The sequence below is a fragment of the Theropithecus gelada genome, chromosome 3 (assembly GCF_003255815.1).
Source record: "Theropithecus gelada isolate Dixy chromosome 3, Tgel_1.0, whole genome shotgun sequence".
NCBI classification, from domain to species: Eukaryota; Metazoa; Chordata; class Mammalia; order Primates; family Cercopithecidae; genus Theropithecus; species Theropithecus gelada.
In genome coordinates this window covers 94,798,320-94,820,386 of record NC_037670.1, presented here as the reverse complement: position 1 = coordinate 94,820,386, position 22,067 = coordinate 94,798,320, and the positions used below count along the sequence as shown (strand labels likewise).

The following is a 22,067-nucleotide window of genomic DNA, read 5'->3' as shown; positions in this document are numbered from 1 at the left end:
CCGCTTACCTCAGTTAGCATTATTACACCCCGGGGAAGTGAGGTCCTCCCTAGCCTCGCCTCATGGCAACAGCCGTAGCAGCAGCGAAAACTGCTCGGGCCGCTGCCAACGGCGGCAACTGCTCCTTCAGTCCTCTCCCGGGCGGCGGCTTTACTCGGCTTCGCTGGCTTCCCCCTGGCCCGGTCGCTTGCGACGGACGCGCCGCCATCTTGGAAGAGCGACGTCCGCGTCTCGCTGCAACGTGCGCTCCCATTGGCAGGCGCAGGGGCTGCCGGCGTCTCGTGACCGTCTCCATAGCGCTGGCGCGCGGAAAAGCGGAGGCGGGCGCTCGGCAGTCGACTTGGAGTTGATAGTCGGCTTGGCGGTGGCTTGGAGGAGCCCGGGACAGGGTGCCTGGGCCAACTTGGGACCACTGGGAGTGCAGAGGGGCCCCAGCGCCCTAACCTCCTGGGAGCAGACGTGCGCGCCCTTGGGGCGGCGCATCCTCCGCCGCCCACTAGCGTTGGCTGGCCCTGGGGAGGGGAGAGAATGCGAGAGGCCGACACTTCCGACTGATGGCCCTGCTGCTAGTCTCGGGGACAAGGCGACAGATTTCCTGTAGAAAAACTTCCCTCTCGCGTCTCCCTGGCCCCGCGGCGACCGAAGAGTTGGGGTTCGGCTTTCTTCTGGGATTTACGTGTTTCTTGAAACAGCTCCCTACGCGACCCTTTTCTCTTAAACTTTGACAGGAACTTTCCTTTGTCCCTACCAATCCTCAGTGAGTTCTTTACAGGGGTCCGAGACAGGTTGTAGATATGATACGGCTTACCGGCTTTACCCCGATCCTAGCAGAGTTAGGACTGTCGCTGATGTGATTGGCCAGCACCTGCCTAACAATGAAGGTTTAGTTATGCTACAAGTAAGACGCCTCTAAAAAAATGTAAAACAGGCTTTACGTTTTACCTGCTATCTCCACAGGTTTACTGGTTTCTTAATACAATATGCTTGTATATCAAGGTGAGCAAATTTCAGCAAATGTCGTTGTAAATAGTCCCAACTTAAATGGAATTGAACTCTAGAAGTCAATGTGCATAGAAGTCCCTGAGACTGACGCCATTCTAGATCTACCACTAGATGGTTTGCGATGTACGGAATTAAAGGCAGTCACTTCTACCTGAATTGTGATGAAAGTAGTTTACCTGAACATGCTGGGAAAGTGTGCTACCCTGTTTTATATTAGAAACCAGTTTCCAAATAAATTGAAAAGTACATTTTCAGATTTGACATTAAAAACACCTCCATGTCATTCTTACAAGAGGTACAAAAGCTTTTTAGAAAACTAAAGCCAGGAGTTTCTTCCCTTTTACCAGAATCTTTTCCCTCCATTTAACAGTACTATTGTGCTAAATGAAATTTACTTAATACATTACTCTTATATTCTCAAAACAATAAGGGCATTACAAACCTTGTATTATCTCTATTGTGTCAAGGAAACAAAACAGTTCGTTTAAGCAGTCATGCAAAAAATTCAAGAAAAACTGATTTTGCTCAATTCAACTAATTGAAGCAAAGTAGTTTTTCTTTTTGTTTTAATCTGCATTTTGTACATCATTTCCACATTGCTAAACCAGCAAAATTCTGACCTCTGCAATACAATAAAATGTGTTACTGATATTGACAGATTATGCCACGAATAGAAAATTAGTGTGGAAATCCTACCTGGACTGGGATATCAAAGGAAACCAAGAGATACTAGAGACAACAAGGAACCTGGAAAAAGATAGTGTTCCAACCTGTAAATAAGAAAACAGAGAAGGAGGCTCATGAATATTTAAGATACCAGCTAGTGAATTAAAACTGCAATGTAGTTGTCTGGCTTGAGTGTTCAGTTTTATTCACTACATCTTTTTACCAGAAGCAAGTCATTTCACTTATTTTAAAGGTAGTAAATTAAGCGTTGACACTTGAGGTTTGAACCAATCTGTGATGTGACATAAAGATGCCTTTAAGATTCAGAAGTTTGTCTACAGACTTAAGAGGAAACCAAAAGTATTAGCTCTTCCAATGGCTTCCTAATTTTCTCAGCCAGAGTCTTTTCTGCAACCTAAAAATTCAATGCTAGCTGGCCTCACAAGTCCTACCTCACCTCCACCCCTCTGACCTCATTTCTGCTATGCACTTTGTTCCAGCTACACAGACCTGCTCCCTGCTTCTATAACACCAAAGCATCTCCTTGCCCTGAGGCCCTTGCACTGTGTATAGTTTCTATCTGGAAAGATCTTTCCACCAAATACCTGCATGGCTAGATCTTCCACTTCTGTCCAATCTTTGCTTAAAAGTCATCTTTTTTCAAAGAAGCCTACCCTAATCATCTCATTTAAAATATTGCCCCTTCCCCAGAATCCTCCCTTCCTTGCTTCTGTTTTTTTCATAGTGCTTACCTTCTAACACCGTCATTTTCTGTTTTAATTTTCTATTGCCTTCCCTCCACTAGAAAGTTAGCTCCACAAGATCGGGGATTTTTTTTTTTCATTTTGTTGAATGTTTCCTTAGTACCTAAAATACTCGAATAGTAGATGGCACAGAGTAGATGCTCAATAAATATTTCTTAAGTGAATAAATGAATGGATGAATGATTGCCTAAAAGACACCAAAAGGAAAAGACCTAATTAAAACTGTTTAAAAAACAAAATCCTTGGTGTTGAAAGATTAAATTATTGCCGGGCGCGGTGGCTCAAGCCTGTAATCCCAGCACTTTGGGAGGCCGAGACAGGCGGATCACGAGGTCAGAAGATCGAGACCATCCTGGCTAATACGGTGAAACCCCGTCTCTACTAAAAAATGCAAAAAACTAGCCGGGCGAGGTGGCGGCGCCTGTAGTCCCAGCTACTCGGGAGGCTGAGGCAGGAGAATGGCGTGAACCCGGGAGGCGGAGCTTGCAGTGAGCTGAGATCCGGCCACTGCACTCCAGCCTGGGCCACAGAGCCAGACTCCGTCTCAAAAAAAAAAAAAAAAAAGAAAGAAAGATTAAATTATTTAAAAATTGGCCATTGTGTGTTCTCTTCCAATTAATAGGAACATCACTTCTGCCACTAGAATGTTAAAAGTGTGTGACAGGCTGGGCGCAGTGGCTCACGCCTGTAATCCCAGCACTTTGGGAGGCCGAGGCGGGCGGATCACGAGGTCAGGAGATCGAGACCATCCTGGCTAAGACGGTGAAACCCCCTCTCTACTACAAATACAAAAAATTAGCCGGGCGTGGTGGCGGGCGCCTGTAGTCCCAGCTACTCGGGAGGCTGAGGCAGGAGAATGGCATAAACCCGGGAGGCGGAGCTTGCAGTGAGCCGAGATCGCGCCACTGCACTCCAGCCTGGGCGAGAGCGAGACTCCGTCTCAAAAAAAAACAAAAACAAAAAAGTGTGTGACAATTGTTACTTCCACTAGAATGCTACAGAAAACTTTATGACAAAATTGTGAGCTATGCCTTTTCCTTCACCTTTTTTCTCTTCTATTTTTTTTAATTTTTGTAGAGATGTGGTCTATGTTGCCAGACTAGTCTCTGGACTCCTGGCCTCAAGGATCCTAAGGCTTTGACCTCTGAAAGTGCTGGGATTGCAGGCATGAGCCACCACACCTGACCTCCTTCACTTTCTTAAATACATCTTGGGCATGAGTCAAAGTTAATTTGCTGGTAAGGGAAGCAACAAAGCGATTAAGGTATACTATATAAGAGTTATGGAAATTAAGGAGTTATATAGTTGGAAAAGAGAATGCTTATAGACACAACTGGCTTTAAAAAAAAAAAAAAAAAGCACCTAATTTGATACAGATTCAATGTCTTAAAACCATCCTATTCCTATCAGTTGTTACAGAGGAAACGTGGGACAGGGTGATCTGAAATGCGTGGTTCTTTGGCTATCAGAAATTAAAACAAAGCAAGCTATCTTAAGAAGCACGTGATGAGGATGCATCTGTGACTATTACTGCAAAAGGTTTGATTCCTCAACAGCCGTGTCCAATCTGTCTGATTAACACAGGAAAGCATGACAAAAAGAGGTAAGAGGCAAAAATCGAGTGTAAGATGTTTTTAAACAAGCCACTGCCAGTGATTTCTAAACCTACAAGCAAAGATTCGGAATATCCAAGTTGCCTGTTTTTTAATTTTGAAACAAAAACAATTTCTTCTACATATTCAGGTTGTCACCAATTGGCTCTAATTGCTTTTTGAGAAACAGGAAAAGTATGCCTTTGACCTCCTAGGCAAATTGCATCTAGCAAGCAGTTATCTCATTTAATCTTTTGATGCCTTAAAGCATTCTATTAACTCCAGTTTCTTCATAATGCAATATTATCAGTGTCATCTACCATCTCTACTGAACATTAAATACTATATACTCATTAACAAGGACTGGTGTCAAAGCCTGCAAATTGGTATTGAAATAATGCATTGACAACAGAGAAGACATCCTAAGAACAGGTAAGAGTTGGATATCCTCATTCTTTTTACAGCTTTAATAGGGCAGTAGTAAGCAGAAATCTCAGAGCATTTAAGAGTACTCTGAAGTCTAGCCCAGCATGTGCTTTTTTCTTGCATGATACTTTTTGAGGCAATTTTGAGCCAACTCAAGACAGAAAGAAGCAGAAATAATATGAGGCTTTACTAACAAATACAGCCATAACAAAATAATAATGTACACAAATGTCTTCAATATTAGCTCTGCAATGCAAAGATCTAAATAGAAAGAACCGCATTATAAATTTGTAAAAGTCTACGAAATAATTAAGAGGTATTACTACATCAGTGACACCTCAGTCAATCATTTTGAAAACAAAAATTTAGAGCCCTTTTCAAACATTTAATTCTTAATTATGGATACTGGTTTTCAGTATCTATTATGGGCCAGGCACTGGTGGTAGACATTTTGCATGTATTATATTTAACATTTGAAAAAGATCATTACAGTAGATCTTACTACCCTTAGACGCCACTAGAGGTTTAGTAATTTAGTATTTCCTTTTAATATACTCCCATCAATGTGGTATGGTTTTTCGTTTGGTTAGTTTTGTTTTTAAGCACATGCTTACTTTCTAGTACTATAAGATGCCCTGGGGTCATCATGCCCCAGGTCTAGAATCAGCCATATGTTTCAGAAATCTTGGTGTCTTTTGTTGGAGAATGGTGTCAGAAACCAAAATCTAGGCTCAAGAAGTGCTATTTGCTGCTTGGGTGTCATTTCTTTTAAGACCTGGTAGCTGACAGAGCAAGGAATTAACTACTTGTATACTAACCCTTGTATATATACCTGTGTATAAATATTTCAGCATGTAATCATTTGTATTTATATTAAGCTAAACATGAATTCATACTGGTATCCAACTCTAATCCATTATCAGATGGATCATTCTAGTCTCTTCCCCTTGCTTATCTGTATGTAATTTCTACTTCGACAGTGAGAAACCTGACACCTAACATCTACCATCCATTTACTTAATTGTTAAGTTTCAAAATACATATATAGCAATTTCAGAATTGTTAACCCATACCCCCATGGGAAACAAATTTATCAGCTAGAGTACATTGCCTATGTGCAGTTCCTTCAATATAGACCAATTCCTTATAGACCAATCATTCCTAAAGTCACTTAGTTCAGCACCTTTTCTCCCAACCCTTTCATTGAGATTGTTTCATACGTTTGTGATACATTTAAATTCTCTTGTCAAAGTCAGCATTCTTTCCTGAGATTTGCCTACCTCCTAAATGATTTGATTTTTAATTTGCATACATTTTCACTCTTTGTGCTGCAAAGTTCTACAAGTTCTGACAAATGCATTATGTCATGTCTCCACCATTGTAGTATCATACAGAATAGTTTCATAGCCCTAAAACATAAAGGAAAAGAGAAGTACATAACGAAATTGCTTTTATATGTTTATCTGTAGACCCAAACAACTGATCATTGTATTGAATAAACTTCACTTGAATCAGAGATATTTATATAGATAAATAATATATAATCGATTTCTCTGTAATACCTAGTTACCTAATACTTGTTAAAGTCTTACCATATACTAGTAGCTGTTCTAGGTGCTTCACAGCAATCCTATAAGATAGGAACTGTTATTATTTCCATTTTACAAATGAGTAAACTGAGGCTCAGAGAGTTAAAATTTTTTGCTGAAGTTTATACAGCTAGTAGAAGAGCCAATATTTAAAGAAAAAATGATACATTTATACATAACTGTATATATGTGTAAGCTTATCTATATGTACATATATATGTTATGTGAAGTTGTGTGATACAAAATTGTGTGTATACTGTATCAAGTATATTAATTGAGCTAACTTTAAGAACTAAAAATTTTCAACCATCTTTGTCCTTCATTTTTTATGTGAATCGTAAATGTTGTGGTGGGTCCTTGAACTCCTGTTTTTGCCTTTAGCCAAAGGAGGAAATGAGAAAAGGAATCAGTACTCATAGATGAAGCTTAATACATGCCTATATTTAAGGCTTACCTCAGCTAGTTTCATTTTTACAGAAGAAGGGTGAAATCAAAGGCTTTCATTATATTGCTTCCTGTTTTACTATTTTAACAACTAAGGTAAAATAATAAAATTATTCTAAGAATTACTGTTGTTTTTAAATGATAATATGTTAATTTGCACAGTTAATTTGGCATGCCTTCACCCTTGCATATATGGTGATCTTTTTGTTTTGAATGAAAATTTTAAATTGAAAACTATTTATAATAAATGTACATACAATTAGATGGAAGAGATGTTACACACATGCCCCACAATATTGGCTGTGGAATAAAAAGAATAAAAGTCTGGAAAGATTTGCACTGTGGCCTTGCCTTTGCTATTAAATGAAATTAAACCTTGGAAATGAAAGATCACCATTTGTTGAGCTTCAGTTTCCTTTTCTGTAAAGTAATGACATTGAAACATATAATTAGAGTAACACGAATATACTGTCTACATTAATATGGTGGGTTGTTATTGTAATCATTGGACAATGCCTTGTGGCTCAAGATCAAATGCTTCGTAAGGTTTCTTTTTGTGTTAAAACTGTTATACTTAGTGAAAGTAAGTTGCAGTTCATTTTCTTATCACTTTCCTTCAACAAATATATGCATCATCACCTTTTTACAAAAACCTTGCTACCAAGCAGTGGCACAGACTGCTGTGAACTATTTTGCGTATGGTAATGAACTCCTCGAATTACCACCTTTCTATTTAAAATGAGACACCTCCTACCTTATAATGGCCATATGTGCAAATGAACAGAAAAATCAGCAAAAATGTCAAGAAAAGTTCTGGTGTATAAAAACAAATCAAATTATCAAATAAAAGGCATATAAAATCCAGCTATTTATTCTTGAAATCTATGGAATGTTCACCTAATCTGGATGGGTAAGATTTGTATTCTGTCTTGTTCACTAAATCAGCAAAATGCTGAGGGCTTCACATTTTATTTTTAAAAATAGATGTCCTTTTCGAGTTTTCCTGTTGCTGGGGAAGTGTTCTTGCTGTTGCTAACAGAGAGCTAAATGTTCTGCTTTGAATGGGATGTGTTTGTTTTTATTGGTAGGAGTGGCAGAAGGATGAATGAAGGAATCCATGTTTTTAGCTGTGTTTCTTTAAGTGAGATGTCTGCCTTCTGGGTAGAGGTACCCTATTGGCTATTTACCAGATAATCCGTCTATAGAATCATAGAATATGCTCATTTGTTTACATATTATTTTATTCATTAAATCTTAAATGGGCTAACTATTCAAATTTAGAGATCATAAGGTTATGGAATTCATATCAGGAACATCAATTATCGCTCAACATCTAGTGGTTAGAAGGTGCACAGAAGATATTTAAACCCTTTACATTTTTGCCTAATGTAATTTAGCCTCAAAAAAAAGGGAAGAAAAATAGATGAGATCTGGCTTTTTCTTTAAATCTTTTGATCATATAATTAAAATACAAGCCATTTTTTTCTTAATCTTTATATATTACTCTTTGCTCTATTTACCACAGGAAACTGATGGGAGAAATATCACAGACAAAATATTACAAAATATTACTTTGGTATATACTGTGCTTAAAACTGCATGGAAAAACAGTAGTTCTTCTGGCTATCCCAACCTTACATAGGAATTACAGAATTACTTTTTAATGTAATTTATTGCCCTAAAATTAAGTTCTATATTATTATGATTTTAATTGTGTTGTAGTACTATATAAAAGATTGTTGATTTCATAAACAAGAGCTTTTACCTTGTTTACAGTCATGTCTGTTCTGAGTAATTCATTGAACTTTATGGTTATGCCAAAAAATGTGGTAATGCTGAAACTCTACACTGTGAAAATATAATTGAGTTTCTAAATTTCATGTTTGTCTTTAGGGTAAAGTTGTTAATCTGTGAGTCATTGGTTTATGGGGAGGAGGCAATATTTCATAATAGCTCTCTAAATCTATCTGTAGCATGACGATGCTATGTGTTCACCTCATCATTTCATTTTCCTCATTGATATTGAAAGAGATTACATGCTCTACCTATCTGGTTAGGGTGGTCTAACTAGCTTAAATCAAAGGAGTGTAGCAATCCTCCCCTCTATCCATCTTCCAAGGTGACCTTGGATGCTACAGATTGAGATAAAAGAAACTCAAATTGGAAGGAACTACACAGGAGAACCCATCTACTAGATCAGGAAAAAAATACCTTTGGACTTTGCATGAGTGACAAATTCTTTTATTATTATGGGTGGTGGTTACAGCAGCTGGCAATATATGCCCTGAATAAAATACCCTCTAACTCTACTTTCTGAGAATAGAAAGTTTCTAACCTAAGGAATGTTTGCCCTCTTTTTCCCCCCACCCCTCAGGATCAGGGGACTGTTTTAATTAAGCGATATTAAGTAGATCTCCAATTGATATACAATCCTCTAAGGACTATGGCCTTAATAAATCATGTCATAGGTGTTATAGATTAGACTACACACACATACATACACACACACACAGAGATTAAGATTTCTGGGTCAAAAGGGTGACCTCAAAACCCTGCTCTGGCTGGGCGTGGTGGCTCACACCTGTAATCCCAGCACTTTGGGAGGCCGAGGTGGGTAGATCACTTCAGGTCAGGAGTTCAAGACCAGCCTGACCAACATGGTGAAACCCTGTCTCTACTAAAAAAAATACGAAATTAGCTGGGCGTGGTGGCACACACTTGTAATCCCAGCTACTTGTGAGGCTGAGGCAGGAGAATTGCTTGAATCCGAGAGGCGGAGGTTACAGTGAGCCGAGGTCACGCCATTGCATTCCAGCCTGGACAACGAGAGCAAAACTCCGTCTAAAAAAGAAAAAAAAAAATACCCTACTCCAACCAGGTTACACAGAAAAGAAAACCAAGGAAGAGATGAATAGCAATAAGGATGAATAAGAGAGTTACGGACCAGAAACAGGGAACATCCTGAGAAACTCTCCAGAGAGTTCCAATAGCTAATATAATCCAAGGATGTGGTAAAACTGGAAACTAAGAGAGTAGTTGGAGAGGATTCCGATTTTGAAAGATGTTCTATTGTGGGCCAAATAGTATCAAACAACATTGCATGCTGCACAGAAATCTTTCATGAAAAGAAGAGTCAATCAGTGCAGCAAACTTCATTGTTATCTTATTTTCAGAAATTGCTACTAGTGCACATCTTTGTGTTCAGTAATGTCCTGTCGGTAGCTTAAAACCAGCTATAGTGGGAGAATGTACACAACAGAAATAGCCAAATGACAAATTAAGGCTTGAATTATTGCTTTGCTGGTTTTTTAGAGTTAAGACCAAGAGAAAATGTTAATAATGAATAGTAGGCCAGACGTGGTGGCTCACGCCTGTAATCACAGCACTTTGGGAGGCTAAGGCAGGAGGATTGCTTGAGGCCAGGAGTTTGAGACCAGCCTGGGCAACATAGTGAGATCCTGTTTCTACAAAAATAAAATAGAAAATAGGCAGGCATGGTGACACATGTGTGGAGGTGGCACCTACTTGGGAGGCTGAGGCAGGCGGATCACCTGAGTCCAGGAGTTCAAGGTTGCAGTGAGCCATGATCATGCCACTGCACCCCAGCCTGGGCTACAAAGTGAAACTCTGTCTCAAAAAAAGAAAACACACACATAAAGGTGTCATGACTAGCTGTACATGATGTATAGCACAAACAAAGAACTATCTTTCAAGTATAGGCACAGCCTTTTTGTGTATATGTAGTTTGTTTTATTGCAATTTGCAGATATTGTGGTTTTTACAAATTGAATGTTTGTGGCAACCCTGCATCAAGCAAGTTTGTCAGCACCATTTTTCCAACATGTGCTCACTTCATGTTTCATTTTCACATTTTGGTAATTCTCACATTTCAAACTTTTTCATTATTATTATATCTGTTATGATGGTCTGTGATCAGTGATTTTTGATGTCAATATTGTAATTTTGGAGGGGCAATATGTACCATATCCATATAAGACTGCAAATTTAATCAATAATGTTGTGTTCTGACTGTTCCACTGACTGGTCTTTCTCACTGCCTCTTCCTTTCTTCAGACCACTTTATCCCCTGAGACACAAGAATATTGAAATTAGACCAACTAATAACACTATAATGGCCTCTAAATATTCAAGTGAAATGAAGAGTCAGATGTCTCTTTCAATCAAAAGCTAGAAATGATTAAGCTTAGTGAGGAATGCATGTCAAAAGCCAAGATAGGCTGAAAGCTAGGCCTCTAGCACCAACAGTTAGCCCAGTTGTGGATACAAAGAAAAGGTCTTGAAGGAAATTGAAAGTGCTACTGCACTGAACACATAAAGGATATGAAAGTGGAACTGCCATATTACTAATATGGAGAAAGTTTGAGTGGTCTGGATAGATCAACCCAGCTACAACATTCTCTTAAGCCAAAGCCTAATGCATAGTAAGGCCCTAACTCTCTTCAATTCTGTCAAGGTTGAGAGAAGTAAAGAAACTGCAGAAGAAAGGCTTGAAGCTAGCAGAGGTTGGTTCAGGAGGTTTAAAGAAAGAAGCTATCTCTATAACATGAAAGTACAAGGTGAAGCAACAAGGGCTGATGTAGAAGCTGCAGGAAGTTATCCAGAAGATCTAGCCAAGATCATTGATGAAAGTGGCTATCTTAAACAATATATTTGCAATGTAGATGAAACAGCTTTCTATTGGCAGAAGATGTCATCCAGGATATTTACAGCTAGAGAAGAGAAGACAATGCCTGGCTTCAGAGCTTCGAAGGACAGGCTGACTCTCTCATTAGAGGCTAATGCAACTGGTGAGTTTAAGTTGAAACCCATGCTCATTTGTCATTCTGAAAATCCCAAGGCCCTTAAGAATTATACTAAATCTACTCTGCCTGTGCTCTAGAAATGGAACAACAAATCCTGGGTAACAGCACATCTGTTTACAACATAGTTTACTGAATATTTTAAGCCCACAGTGGAGACCTACTGCTCAGAAAGAGGGATTCCTTTGAAAATATTACTGCTTATTAACAATGGACCTGATCACCCAAGAGCTCTGATGGAGATGTATGGGAGAGAAATGTTGTTTTCATGCCTGCTAACCCAACATCTGTTCTGCAGCCCATGAATCAAGGAGTTGTTTCAACTTTCAAGTCTTAGTGTTTAAGAAATGCATTTCATAAGGCTGTAGCTGCCATAGATTAGTGATTTCTCTCATGGATCTGAGCAAAGTAAATTGAAAATTTTTGGAAAGGTTTCACCCTGCTAGGTGTCATTAAAAATATTTGTGATTCATGGGAGGAGGCCAAACTATCAATATTTATGTAGGAGTTTGGAAGAACTGGATTCCAACACTCATAAATGACTTACAGAGGTTCAAGACTCCAGCGGAAGAAGTTATTTTAAATGTGGAAGACATAGCAAGAGAACTAGAATTAGAAATATAGTCTGGAGATGTGACTGAATTGCTGCAATCTCATCATCAAACTTGAGTGGATGAGGAATGGCTTCTTATGGATGACCAAAGAAATGCCTTCTTGAGATGGAATGTACTCCTAGTGAAGATGCTGTGAACATTGTTGAAATCACAACAAAGGATTTAGAATATTACATAATATTATTATTAATATAATAATATATTATTAGTTGATAAAGCAGCAGCCGAGTTGGAGAGGATTCCAATTTTGAAAGATGTTCTATTGTGGGCCAAATAGTATCAAATAACGTTGCATGCTGCACAGAAATCTTTCATGAAAAGAAGAGTCAATCAGTGCAGCAAACTTCATTGTTATCTTATTTTCAGAAATTGCTACAGCTACCCCAACCTTCAGCAACTGCTAGCCTGATCAGTCAGCAGCCATCAACCTTGAGGCAAGACCCTCCACCAGCAAAAAGATTACCACTGGCTGAAGGCTCAGATGATTGTTAGCAATTTTTAGCAGCAAAATACTTTTAAATTAAATTATGTGTATTTTTTACATATAATGCTATTGCATACTTAATAGATTACAGTTTTATATAAACATAACTTCTATATGCACTAGAAAGCCAAAAAATTTTTGTGACTTGCTTTATTGAGATACTTGCTCTATTGCTGTGGTCTGGAACTGAACCCACAATATCTCCAAGGTATACCTGTATTCAAAAACTTAATTATCCAATTTAGCGAAGAATTTGCTCACATGAAGTTGCTCATTGACAAATGAATGAAGTTCTGACATTTACGTGCTAACAAAAAAGAAAATATCAGCCAACACTCATGTTTATGGAACACTTTTTATTAATTGCAACCATAATTTAGGGAGGATAATTCAGCAAAAGTCAGAAAAAGCATTAGAAGAGGTTTAATTGGCTATATGAAAATCATAACATGAATATTATATCATTTTTAATAATTGTGTGCCATTTATTCTTCATGTTAGTAAGGTATATTTCAAAAATATATACGTGTGTGTATTTTCTTTCCTAGAGAGCAAATTTATCAGCACAACACTGACACTCTTTTATCCCTTTCACACTGCCTTAGTTTATCCATTAATTGCCAGCTCATTTCCTTCTTTGACATTCTCACATTTGTTTGGCTGAAACTTGAAATAGTTGTCAGAAAAAAGTTGAGAAAGGTAATTTCTCACCATTATCTCTGTTGTCTTAGATACTTGATACGGGAAGCTGTGGATATTGGTTATAGTATTTAAGGTATTCCATTCTCTTTCTTCTAGTTACAAACTTCGCCTCTCTTGCCTTTCTGCCACAGAAGAGACTATGGAACTCAGACTTGATTAATTTGAGCAACAGTGATTAGTGGATTATCAAGTGTCCTAATCAAACAGAGAATTTGTCTCTGGGTTTGATACATAGATTCTCAGGGGAACTTCTTCCTAGGGTAGTTAAGCTGCATCTTCTGGCAGATTAAGTTCTCCACCACGTGAAGAAGGTATCTCTGCAGCAGGAGAAAATGAGATTACTGTGCCAAGAGAGGTAATTCCCACAGTAGTGAACAGCAGATAGAGTACATCCTGGTAATGCTGACTCTCCAGACCCAGTTCTTGTGGGCATTACTTCTTGCAGCCATTGAGTTATTCTACTATTTTCCCAGCTATATGGGCAATATATTGATATTTGCCTTAAGATAATTTGAGTTGACTTTCTCTTATTTGCAACAATAGTGTCCTGACTCATAAAAATCCCTGTGTATTTAGTGGGCAGGCTTCATTGCGTTTGCAAACGTCCTGAAATTCTATGCAAGATTTGTGTGTTTCTGTTTAGGTGCATTTTTACCCTCTGGGAATAGGGTTCCTGGCTTTCCTCAGATTTGAAAACAGAATATATGCCCACAAAAGCTGACTAAAGTTAACGTGAGTCAAAATAAGCTAAATACATAGCTTTGTATGTCAGAATTTGTTCAGTATTACACAAATCAAGTGGTGGTTACATTCACCTGAGCATGAATTTGAGTCTTTCTTTGATGTTTTTGACCTAGATTTCAAAGCTTCCTAGGAGTTTTAAGTCCCAAAGGCACTTAATTTTCATTTGATTTCTTCCTTGTTACTTTCTTCACATAGTAACCTATTTGTATATGTGTGATATTGTTAGCATATTTCTCAGGAGAGACTAAAATGGAAGGCACTTGTTATTCACTTGATTTATGAAATTTCAAGAAGGATGAACAGTGAATATGGAGTCAGTATCTGTATTTTATCAAAACTTCAAAAAATGACTTTTATCTATCTTTAGAAATAACTTTCAAGGAAATGACATCAGGCATTAAACTCAAATTTGGTAACTATTTCTCAGATGTTTTAAGATTACTTTTACAAAGACTTCTGGGTTAAGAGGACAATGAAATTAAGTTATAGGGTGGGAAGAACCTTTGTTGGGGGCAAATTAAAACTAGACTTATTGTGAATGAGAAAACAGTAAAATATAAGAAACCTATCTTTTTCTCTTGTGATATTAGCTATCAAGTGGAAAATAATTGCATTTGGTAAAAGCAAAATAAAGTGTTCCCAATACTATGCATTCAATACCTTTACTTCAGAAACAGCTAAAGCAATTTCAGAGGATGATTTTTGTCTAAGAAAGTAATTTATTGCTTGAATAAGCATGACACGGAAGGCTGTGCAGGTTCTGCTCGCCTAACTGAAGCAATATTTTGTCAGCCTCTGTGAGAGTTTTGATTGATTTTATCTATGGCACTAAAAAGAAATTATTTAAATCTTCTTTAAAATGTAATGCACACAATAAAGTAATATAGTGAGTTCTTTGAAAATAAATCCTAATTGAAAATTAGGCCGGGCGCGGTGGCTCAAGCCTGTAATCCCAGCACTTTGGGAGGCCGAGACGGGTGGATCACGAGGTCAGGAGATCGAGACCATCCTGGCTAACACGGTGAAACCCCGTCTCTACTAAGAAATACAAAAAACTAGCCGGGCGAGGTGGCAGGCGCCTGTAGTCCCAGCTACTCGGGAGGCTGAGGCCGGAGAATGGCGTGAACCCAGGAGGCGGAGCTTGCAGTGAGCTGAGATCCGGCCACTGCACTCTAGCCTGGGCTACAGAGCGAGACTCCGTCTCAAAAAAAAAAAAAAAAAAGAAAATTAAAATGCAGTATATTTAACTTTATAAAAAATAAAAACACTTTCTCACCGGAGCCAATAGACAACATTATAAATATCCTGTCAAAGTTGAAGTAAATACACAATGTTTAAGGCTTACAGAAGAATACAAACAGACTAAAATATCAGATTAATGGATAAGTCTAGTAATGAGAATTTAAGAGCTAAAGCTATGAAATTAGCTGGCCTTTTTTTTTTTTTTTTTTTTTTTTTTTTTTTAGACGGAGTTTCACTCTTGTTGCCCAGGCTGGAGCACAATGGCATGATCTCGGCTCACCACAGCCTCCACCTGCTGGATTCAAGCGATTCTCCTGCCTCAGCCTTCCGAGTAGCTGGGACCACAGGCATACACTACAATGCCCAGCTAATTTTGTATTTTTAGTAGAGACAGGGTTTCACCATGTTGTTCAGGCTGGTCTCGAACTCCCTACCTCAGGTGATCCACCCACCTCAGCCTCTCAAAGTGCTGGGATTACAGGCGTAAGCCACCACGCCTGGCCAACTGGACCATTTTAAGAAGAATTTTACTACATTTAAATTTGTGCACTTAGTTGAAATTTAGTGTTGCTTCTCTAAATCATACAAACCATTAAGTTGTTAATTGAGAATGATTAATACACAGAAATAAATTCTATCCTTAGTTCTAAGTCTGCAGTAGTTTATACCTATTTAATGGGTAGTTGGGCTAGTCTGACCTTTAAGGCTAGCTCATATTCTTGGAATCTACATCTTCATTAATACCTCTTATGCTATTGGCAATAATATTAATTCAAACATATGCACAGATAGGTTGATATATAAGCTTGACACAGAAAGCTATTAAGTCCTTGTTCACTGAACTGAAACAATATTTTACCATCCTTTACATGAGTGTGTGTATGTGTGTGGGTGTGTCTAAAAGAAAGGTTTGGGTACAAGATTAATGAATTGACCCCTGGATGTTCCTGATGACAGAACTCAGATTTTCATGAGAATTCATTACAATAGAACTGCAAATTAACATGGTTTTAGGTGTTGTGTTCAGCTCCGAGAAGAAAAAGTTAGATGCAAAGAAATCTGGTTTGAGACATGAAATATGTGACTTATTATTCTTTATTATCTACTTACTGAAATTCTTTATTACCTCCATATGATACCTTACCCTGATGTCAAAAGTAGTAACTGGTCCCGAACTAAACCATGCTGTGACACAGTTTGGCACTATTTAAGTTGTTATTTTATGTGACATGCAGATAGAGTTTTAAAACACAAAATAAATAACCAACAGACCCATGTGGCAATTCCTCATTCCTCACACCAAAGACTTTATAGATACTAAGGAGTATATAAAACACCACACTCTCACCCATGGATAATACTAATACCGAGTTAGAAGGTTTTCACCCTTATACTGCCAGAAAGGAAATTGCAAACAGATGATATACACAGTTCATTGATATGCTTAATACACTTACTCCATGAAGTGTAGAAAAACTGCCAAAAAAAGAAATTATGAACAGCATTCCAAATGCTTAGGAAGTTAATGTTATATTTTAGAAAAGTAATGACCGAAAACCATTTTCTACTTCATACATGCTACTTAGATATCTGCACAAGCTTTCCCCTCACATATAAAAAACTGAAAGTAAATGTAAAACACCAATAAACCTGGCCACTAATATTGCCACTTCAAGAACATGGACAATAATGTGACATCTTTCATAGCTGACAGGATTTCTGCCAGAGGCTTGATAGATTGTCCTCTACCGAGTTACTTCTACCTATTTCTCAATTACAAGCTTATGTTCCTGCAAAATACTAACCTAGCCAAATAAATAACCGTTGTTTCTGAAAAGAGCATCTGCCCTGTGTCCCTTCTTCTATTCTATTTTAATAAATCAGGGTCAGCACATGACCAAAAAAAAAAAAAAAAAAAACTGAAATCTTCTCTACTAGTCTCTCCGGAAATACAGCATCTAAAATTAATCCTAAGCATCCATTTTTGTGCTTTCTCTCCTCATACCTTATAATGACACCTCTACCTTTTCTGATTCACAGGTAACTCCTAAACTAAAGGTACATCAGACCCAACAGGCAGAAAAAGAGCCTGCAAGGCAAGAGAATGAGACCCAAATGCTGCACCAGTGTAAGCTGAAGTACAAAGGAGGCCAAAAGTTTACCCTACTATGTTTGATTTTTAAAATTCTATAGCCCATTTTATGTTAAAAATCCTATCACCTCTTTTTTCAAAATGTCTACCCCCATCCCAAACATGAGGACCACTTTTTCTACCCTCTTCCAAATGTGAAACCTGCTGAGAAATTAAAAAGAACAGAAGTCAATAGGCACTGAGGAAAAAGATGGGTCTCAGAGTAGGTTTGTGGTAGGTACAAAACATTTAAAGTATTAGTATAAGTCCTTTAACAAAAGTAAGATAATTCTTTTACTTTCAGAATTTTTATTTGCATAACTTTGTTTAATAGACAACTGATTGAACTTTTATTATAAAATAATTATGAAAACCCCAAAATGAATGTGACTGCTTGCCGTAATTGATGCAGTTACAGTTTGAAAGTAACACATGTCTCAAAGAGAGGACACAGCAGAAAATTTAGAATCATAATTTTTAGGCAGTAACTGTTGATGAATGCCAATTTTGAATTATTTTAAAAACCAGAGACTAATAAATAGTTTTATAGGACACAGTTTTATAAAACTTAAAAGTAAATTTTTTTGTGAACTCTCTAAAGAATAAGTTTTGGCAAATATGCTAGTGATGAAACACTTTCTATTCTGTAATAATTATATTGTATGCAATCATTATTTTGTATGTCTTTACTACATCGAGCTTCTCAAAGTAAAGAGCCTATCTTTGTATCTCCAGATCCTATACAAAATGTAACTAAATAAATGTTTGCACAGTTGATTATTTTACTTATTTATACCTTATATTGTTATAGAATACATTCTTGAGAGTTTACATTAGAATCAGTTCTGAAGCTTTTTAGAAAACAAATTCTCGGGCCCCACTCTGCACATAGGGCTAGATATGTTTTAAAAGCTGTACAAATTGATATACATGCTATGACATGATGGATATATAGAGACATGATGGAAACATGCCCGCCAAAGTCAGGAACAAGGTAAGGATACCTATCAGCTCCACTACTACTAAACTTAGACCAAAGCTATTAGCTGGTGAAATCATACAAGGGAAAAAAAGCAGCATTGTAAGAATTTGAAAAGAAAGAACCCAGTGCAGTAGTGCATACCTGGCAACTGAAGTCCTAGCTACTTGGGAGGCTGAGGTGGGAGGAGGGCTTGAGCCCAGGAGTTTGAGGCCAGGCTGAAAAACACAGGAAGATCCTATTTCTTAAAAACTAAAACTAAAAATAAAAAAATTAGAAAACAGAGTAAAACTGTATGTAATGACATATGATACACTGGTATACCGAAAACACAGAAGATAATAAATGCTAAGACTAACACAAGTAAGAAAAAACATTTAATAAGGTAGCAGATATTAAAAATATATAATTAAAGAAGCAAATGTTTAAAATAAGGGCAGAAAGAAATATTTAGAAATAAATCAACAAAAACTGTGCAAAACCTATGTAAGAAAAACCTTAAAATACTCAAATTCAGAAAGTAGGCCTGAAGTAATGGAAATACATCCTTTCTCTTTGGGAAAGAAAACTCGATATTATAAAGATATAAATTCCCTTTAATTTAATATATAAATTAAATGTGATCCCAATAAAGATACTCTGAAGTTGTTGTTGTTATTTGATGAAGATAGATTAATGCTAAGATTCATGTGGAAAAGTAAACATGCACGAATACATAGGGAAACTCCAAATAAAGAAAAGCTAGGCCAGGCCAGGTGCAGTGGCTCACGACTATAATCCTAGCACTTTGGGAGGCCAAGGTGGGCAGATTGCCTGAGCTCAGGAGTTTGAGACCAGCCTGGGCAACACGGTGAAACCCCATCTCTACTAAAACACAAAAAATTAGCCTGCTCTGGTGGCATGCGCCTGTAGTCCCAGATACTTGGGAGGCTGAGGCAAGAGAATTGCTTGAACCCAGGAGGTAGAGGTTGCAGTGAGCCAAGATCATGCCACTGCGCTCCAGCCTCAGTGACAGAATGAGACTCCATCACCAAAAAAAGAAGAAGAAGAAGAAATAAAAGCTGGCCGGGCACAGTGGCTCACACCTGTAATCCTAACACTCTGGGAGACTGAAGTGGGCAGATCACCTGAGGTCGGGAGTTCAAGACCAGCCTAGCCGACATGGCAAAACCCCATCTCTACTAAAAAAATACAAAAATTAGCTGGGCTTGGTGGCACACTCCTGTAATCCGAGCTACTCAGTAGGCTGAGGCTGGAGAATCACTTGAACCTGGGAGGTGGAGGTTGTAGTGAGCTGAAATCGTGTCATTGCACTCCAGCCTGGGTGACAGAGCAAGACTCAGTCTCAAAAAAAAAAAAAAAAAAAAAAAAAAAAAAAAAAACTAATGAGTGAAAAGTAGACTTACATGACATAAAACATACTTAAAACCTCTATAATTAAAAAAGTAGAGTGTGTGCCGGGCGCGGTGGCTCACGCCTGTAATCCCAGCACTTTGGGAGGCCGAGGCGGGCGGATCACAAGGTCAGGAGATCGAGACCACGGTGAAACCCCATCTCTACTAAAAATACAAAAAATTAGCCGGGCGCGGTGGCGGGCGCCTGTAGTCCCAGCTACTCAGGAGGCTGAGGCAGGAGAATGGCGTGAACCCGGGAGGCGGAGCTTGCAGTGAGCCGAGATCGCGCCACTGCACTCCAGCCTGGGCGACAGAGCGAGACTCCGTCTCAAAAAAAAAAAAAAAAAAAAAAAAAAGTAGAGTGTGGATGCCGGAATAGAGAGACCAATAAAAAAGAATACCAGGTCCAGAAATAGATCCAAGCACATAAGAAAGTTAGTAAATGATAGATGTGGAAGTTTGTATCACGGAGGGGAAATGATAGTCTTTAACAAAAATCGTATTCACATATTAGAATTTTGGAGCCAGATGCAGTGGCTCATGCCCCAGGACTTTGGGAGGCTGAGACAGGAGGATCACTTGAGGCCATGAGTTCAAGACCAGCCTGGGCAAAATAGTGAGGCCTCATCTATACAAAACATTTAAAAAAGTAGCTGGACCTGGTGGCATGTGCCTGTGGTCCCAGCTACTGGGGAGGCTGAAATGAGAGGATTACTTGGGCCTTTGGAAGTTGAGACTATAGTGAATGGTGATCATGCCCCTGTACTCTATCTAACCTGGGCATCAGAGCAACACTCTGTCTCAGACCAAAAAAAAAGAAAAAGAATTTTGGAAAAAGACAAAATTAGGTCCATACTTCATCTATTCAAAAGAGAATTCTCCAAACACATCAGGTATCCAAATGTAAAATATTAAATCATATAATTACTAGAAGAGAACATGAATGAGTTCATTTAAGACATGAATGTCAGTGCTGCTACGTACATGATCCCATATCAGACACTGTATATAGGTGATCTCAACGAAAAGTTGCTCAAAACTCAGTGAGGAAGATACATTGTCATCATACCCACTCTGTGGATGGAGAAACCTGATGCGGATAAGCTACAAGATAGAAGGCCACATACTTCCCTGGGTGGTCTCTCTCACCCTGATCATGTAAATTAACAGCTTATATTCATAGATGTATTCAGAGCCTAAAGAAGATTTTAAGAAACAAGGTATCATACCCATTACAGGCAGCCTTGCAGCCTTCTGCAAATTCCTCATGCCGCGGAACCTGCAGTGTAATGACAACAGTTAAGTCCAGGCCATTTTGGGAAAAGCAAGGGAAGATACTGCTGAAAGGTCGCAGGCTCCTTACAGACGCTCTCAAGGCTGGAGCTGTGCCAAAAGTTTTCTTCTCTAGCCATCTATAATACATAAAGAAGCTGCTCATCGATAAGCCGAAGGGTGTCAGCCTCATTAAGATGAAATTGGAGGACATGAGGGATTGGTCCAACCTAGTAATGCCACAAGAATAATGGGGATTTTTGCCACACCTGACCATGTTAACATGACATATCCAAAGACTCAGCTTTAGCACTCACTGCCTTTGTTATTGATTTGTGACAATCTCTGTGACCCTGGGAATCTGGGGACAATTCTGAGATCTCCAGCTGGGGCAGGCTGCAGCAAAGTGTTAGTCATTTTGAAATGTGTGGATGCCTAGGAGCCCAAAGTGCTACGGGTGGTTATGGGTGTACTTTTCCAGGTGCCCATTATCAGTAGTCTGAAAACAAAAACAGTGGCAAATTACCTGCCCCCTGACACCCAGGTCTGTTTGGCTGACAACCGAAGCCTTTATGCTGAGGCTCAGATGTCTAATAAAGACAGTGACTATGGCTGGGTGTGTGATTGGCGATTCCTGAAGTTTCACAAGTACGAAGAAAAGGAAGGTCTAGAAACTGGAGCCAGTAAATGTTTGCTACCTGTTACTGAGGTTCAGAGTTATGGCTTCGACTGGACAGAGGCACCAGCAGCTGCAGTGGTTAGCAGCGAGACCTACGGCATGAACCTGGATTCTCTGTAGTTGGCCGAGAGCCCTGGGGGCAACAGGCTGCTGATCCCTGTTGCACCTGGTGTGGACAGCCTCAACTCAGCCATGGCTGCACGCATCCCGCTTTTTGAAGGGAAAAGACAACTGTGGGTGAGGGCGGAACACTTGAGCAGGGACAGGAGTTACCACTGAGAGGGGACACAGAAGTTCTGCTGAGGACATCTCCAGCTCCCCCTATCCCAGCACATCGTTAAGAGGCTGACAGAGTCGGAAACTGTGGCTTCTCAGTTGGTGACTGTGGCCTCCATGTTCCGGAAGCAAGAGGTAGGCATGATACCATCATATGGTTGTAGGAAAAATCAGAATTTTCATAAATTTCTGCTATTCCTCAGAAATAACAGGTCAAAATCCTTCCTGAGAACCCCCATCTCTTCAC

General features: G+C 38.8%; 1 protein-coding gene and 1 pseudogene across 8 annotated transcripts in view; one reads left to right on the top strand and one right to left on the bottom strand.

Annotated features, from left to right (window-relative positions):
* The window catches only part of SNX13 (sorting nexin 13), a 164,156-nt gene extending 163,919 nt beyond the window's left edge, over window positions 1-237 (bottom strand). For 4 of the 8 annotated variants that reach the window (XR_003118624.1, XR_003118625.1, XM_025379999.1 and 1 more), the window contains exon 1: window positions 9-237. Coding sequence is in view for 2 of the 8 variants with exons in the window: in XM_025379999.1 (XP_025235784.1) it covers window positions 9-20 (12 nt within the window). In the remaining 6 variants the exon portion in view is untranslated. The remainder of the gene's footprint in view (window positions 1-8) is intronic. The other 4 variants (XM_025380001.1, XM_025380000.1, XM_025380002.1 and 1 more) reach the window with 1 other exon arrangement.
* On the top strand, window positions 63-21,823 carry LOC112621644 (annotated as a pseudogene).
* Window positions 21,824-22,067: the final 244 nt, after the last annotated feature.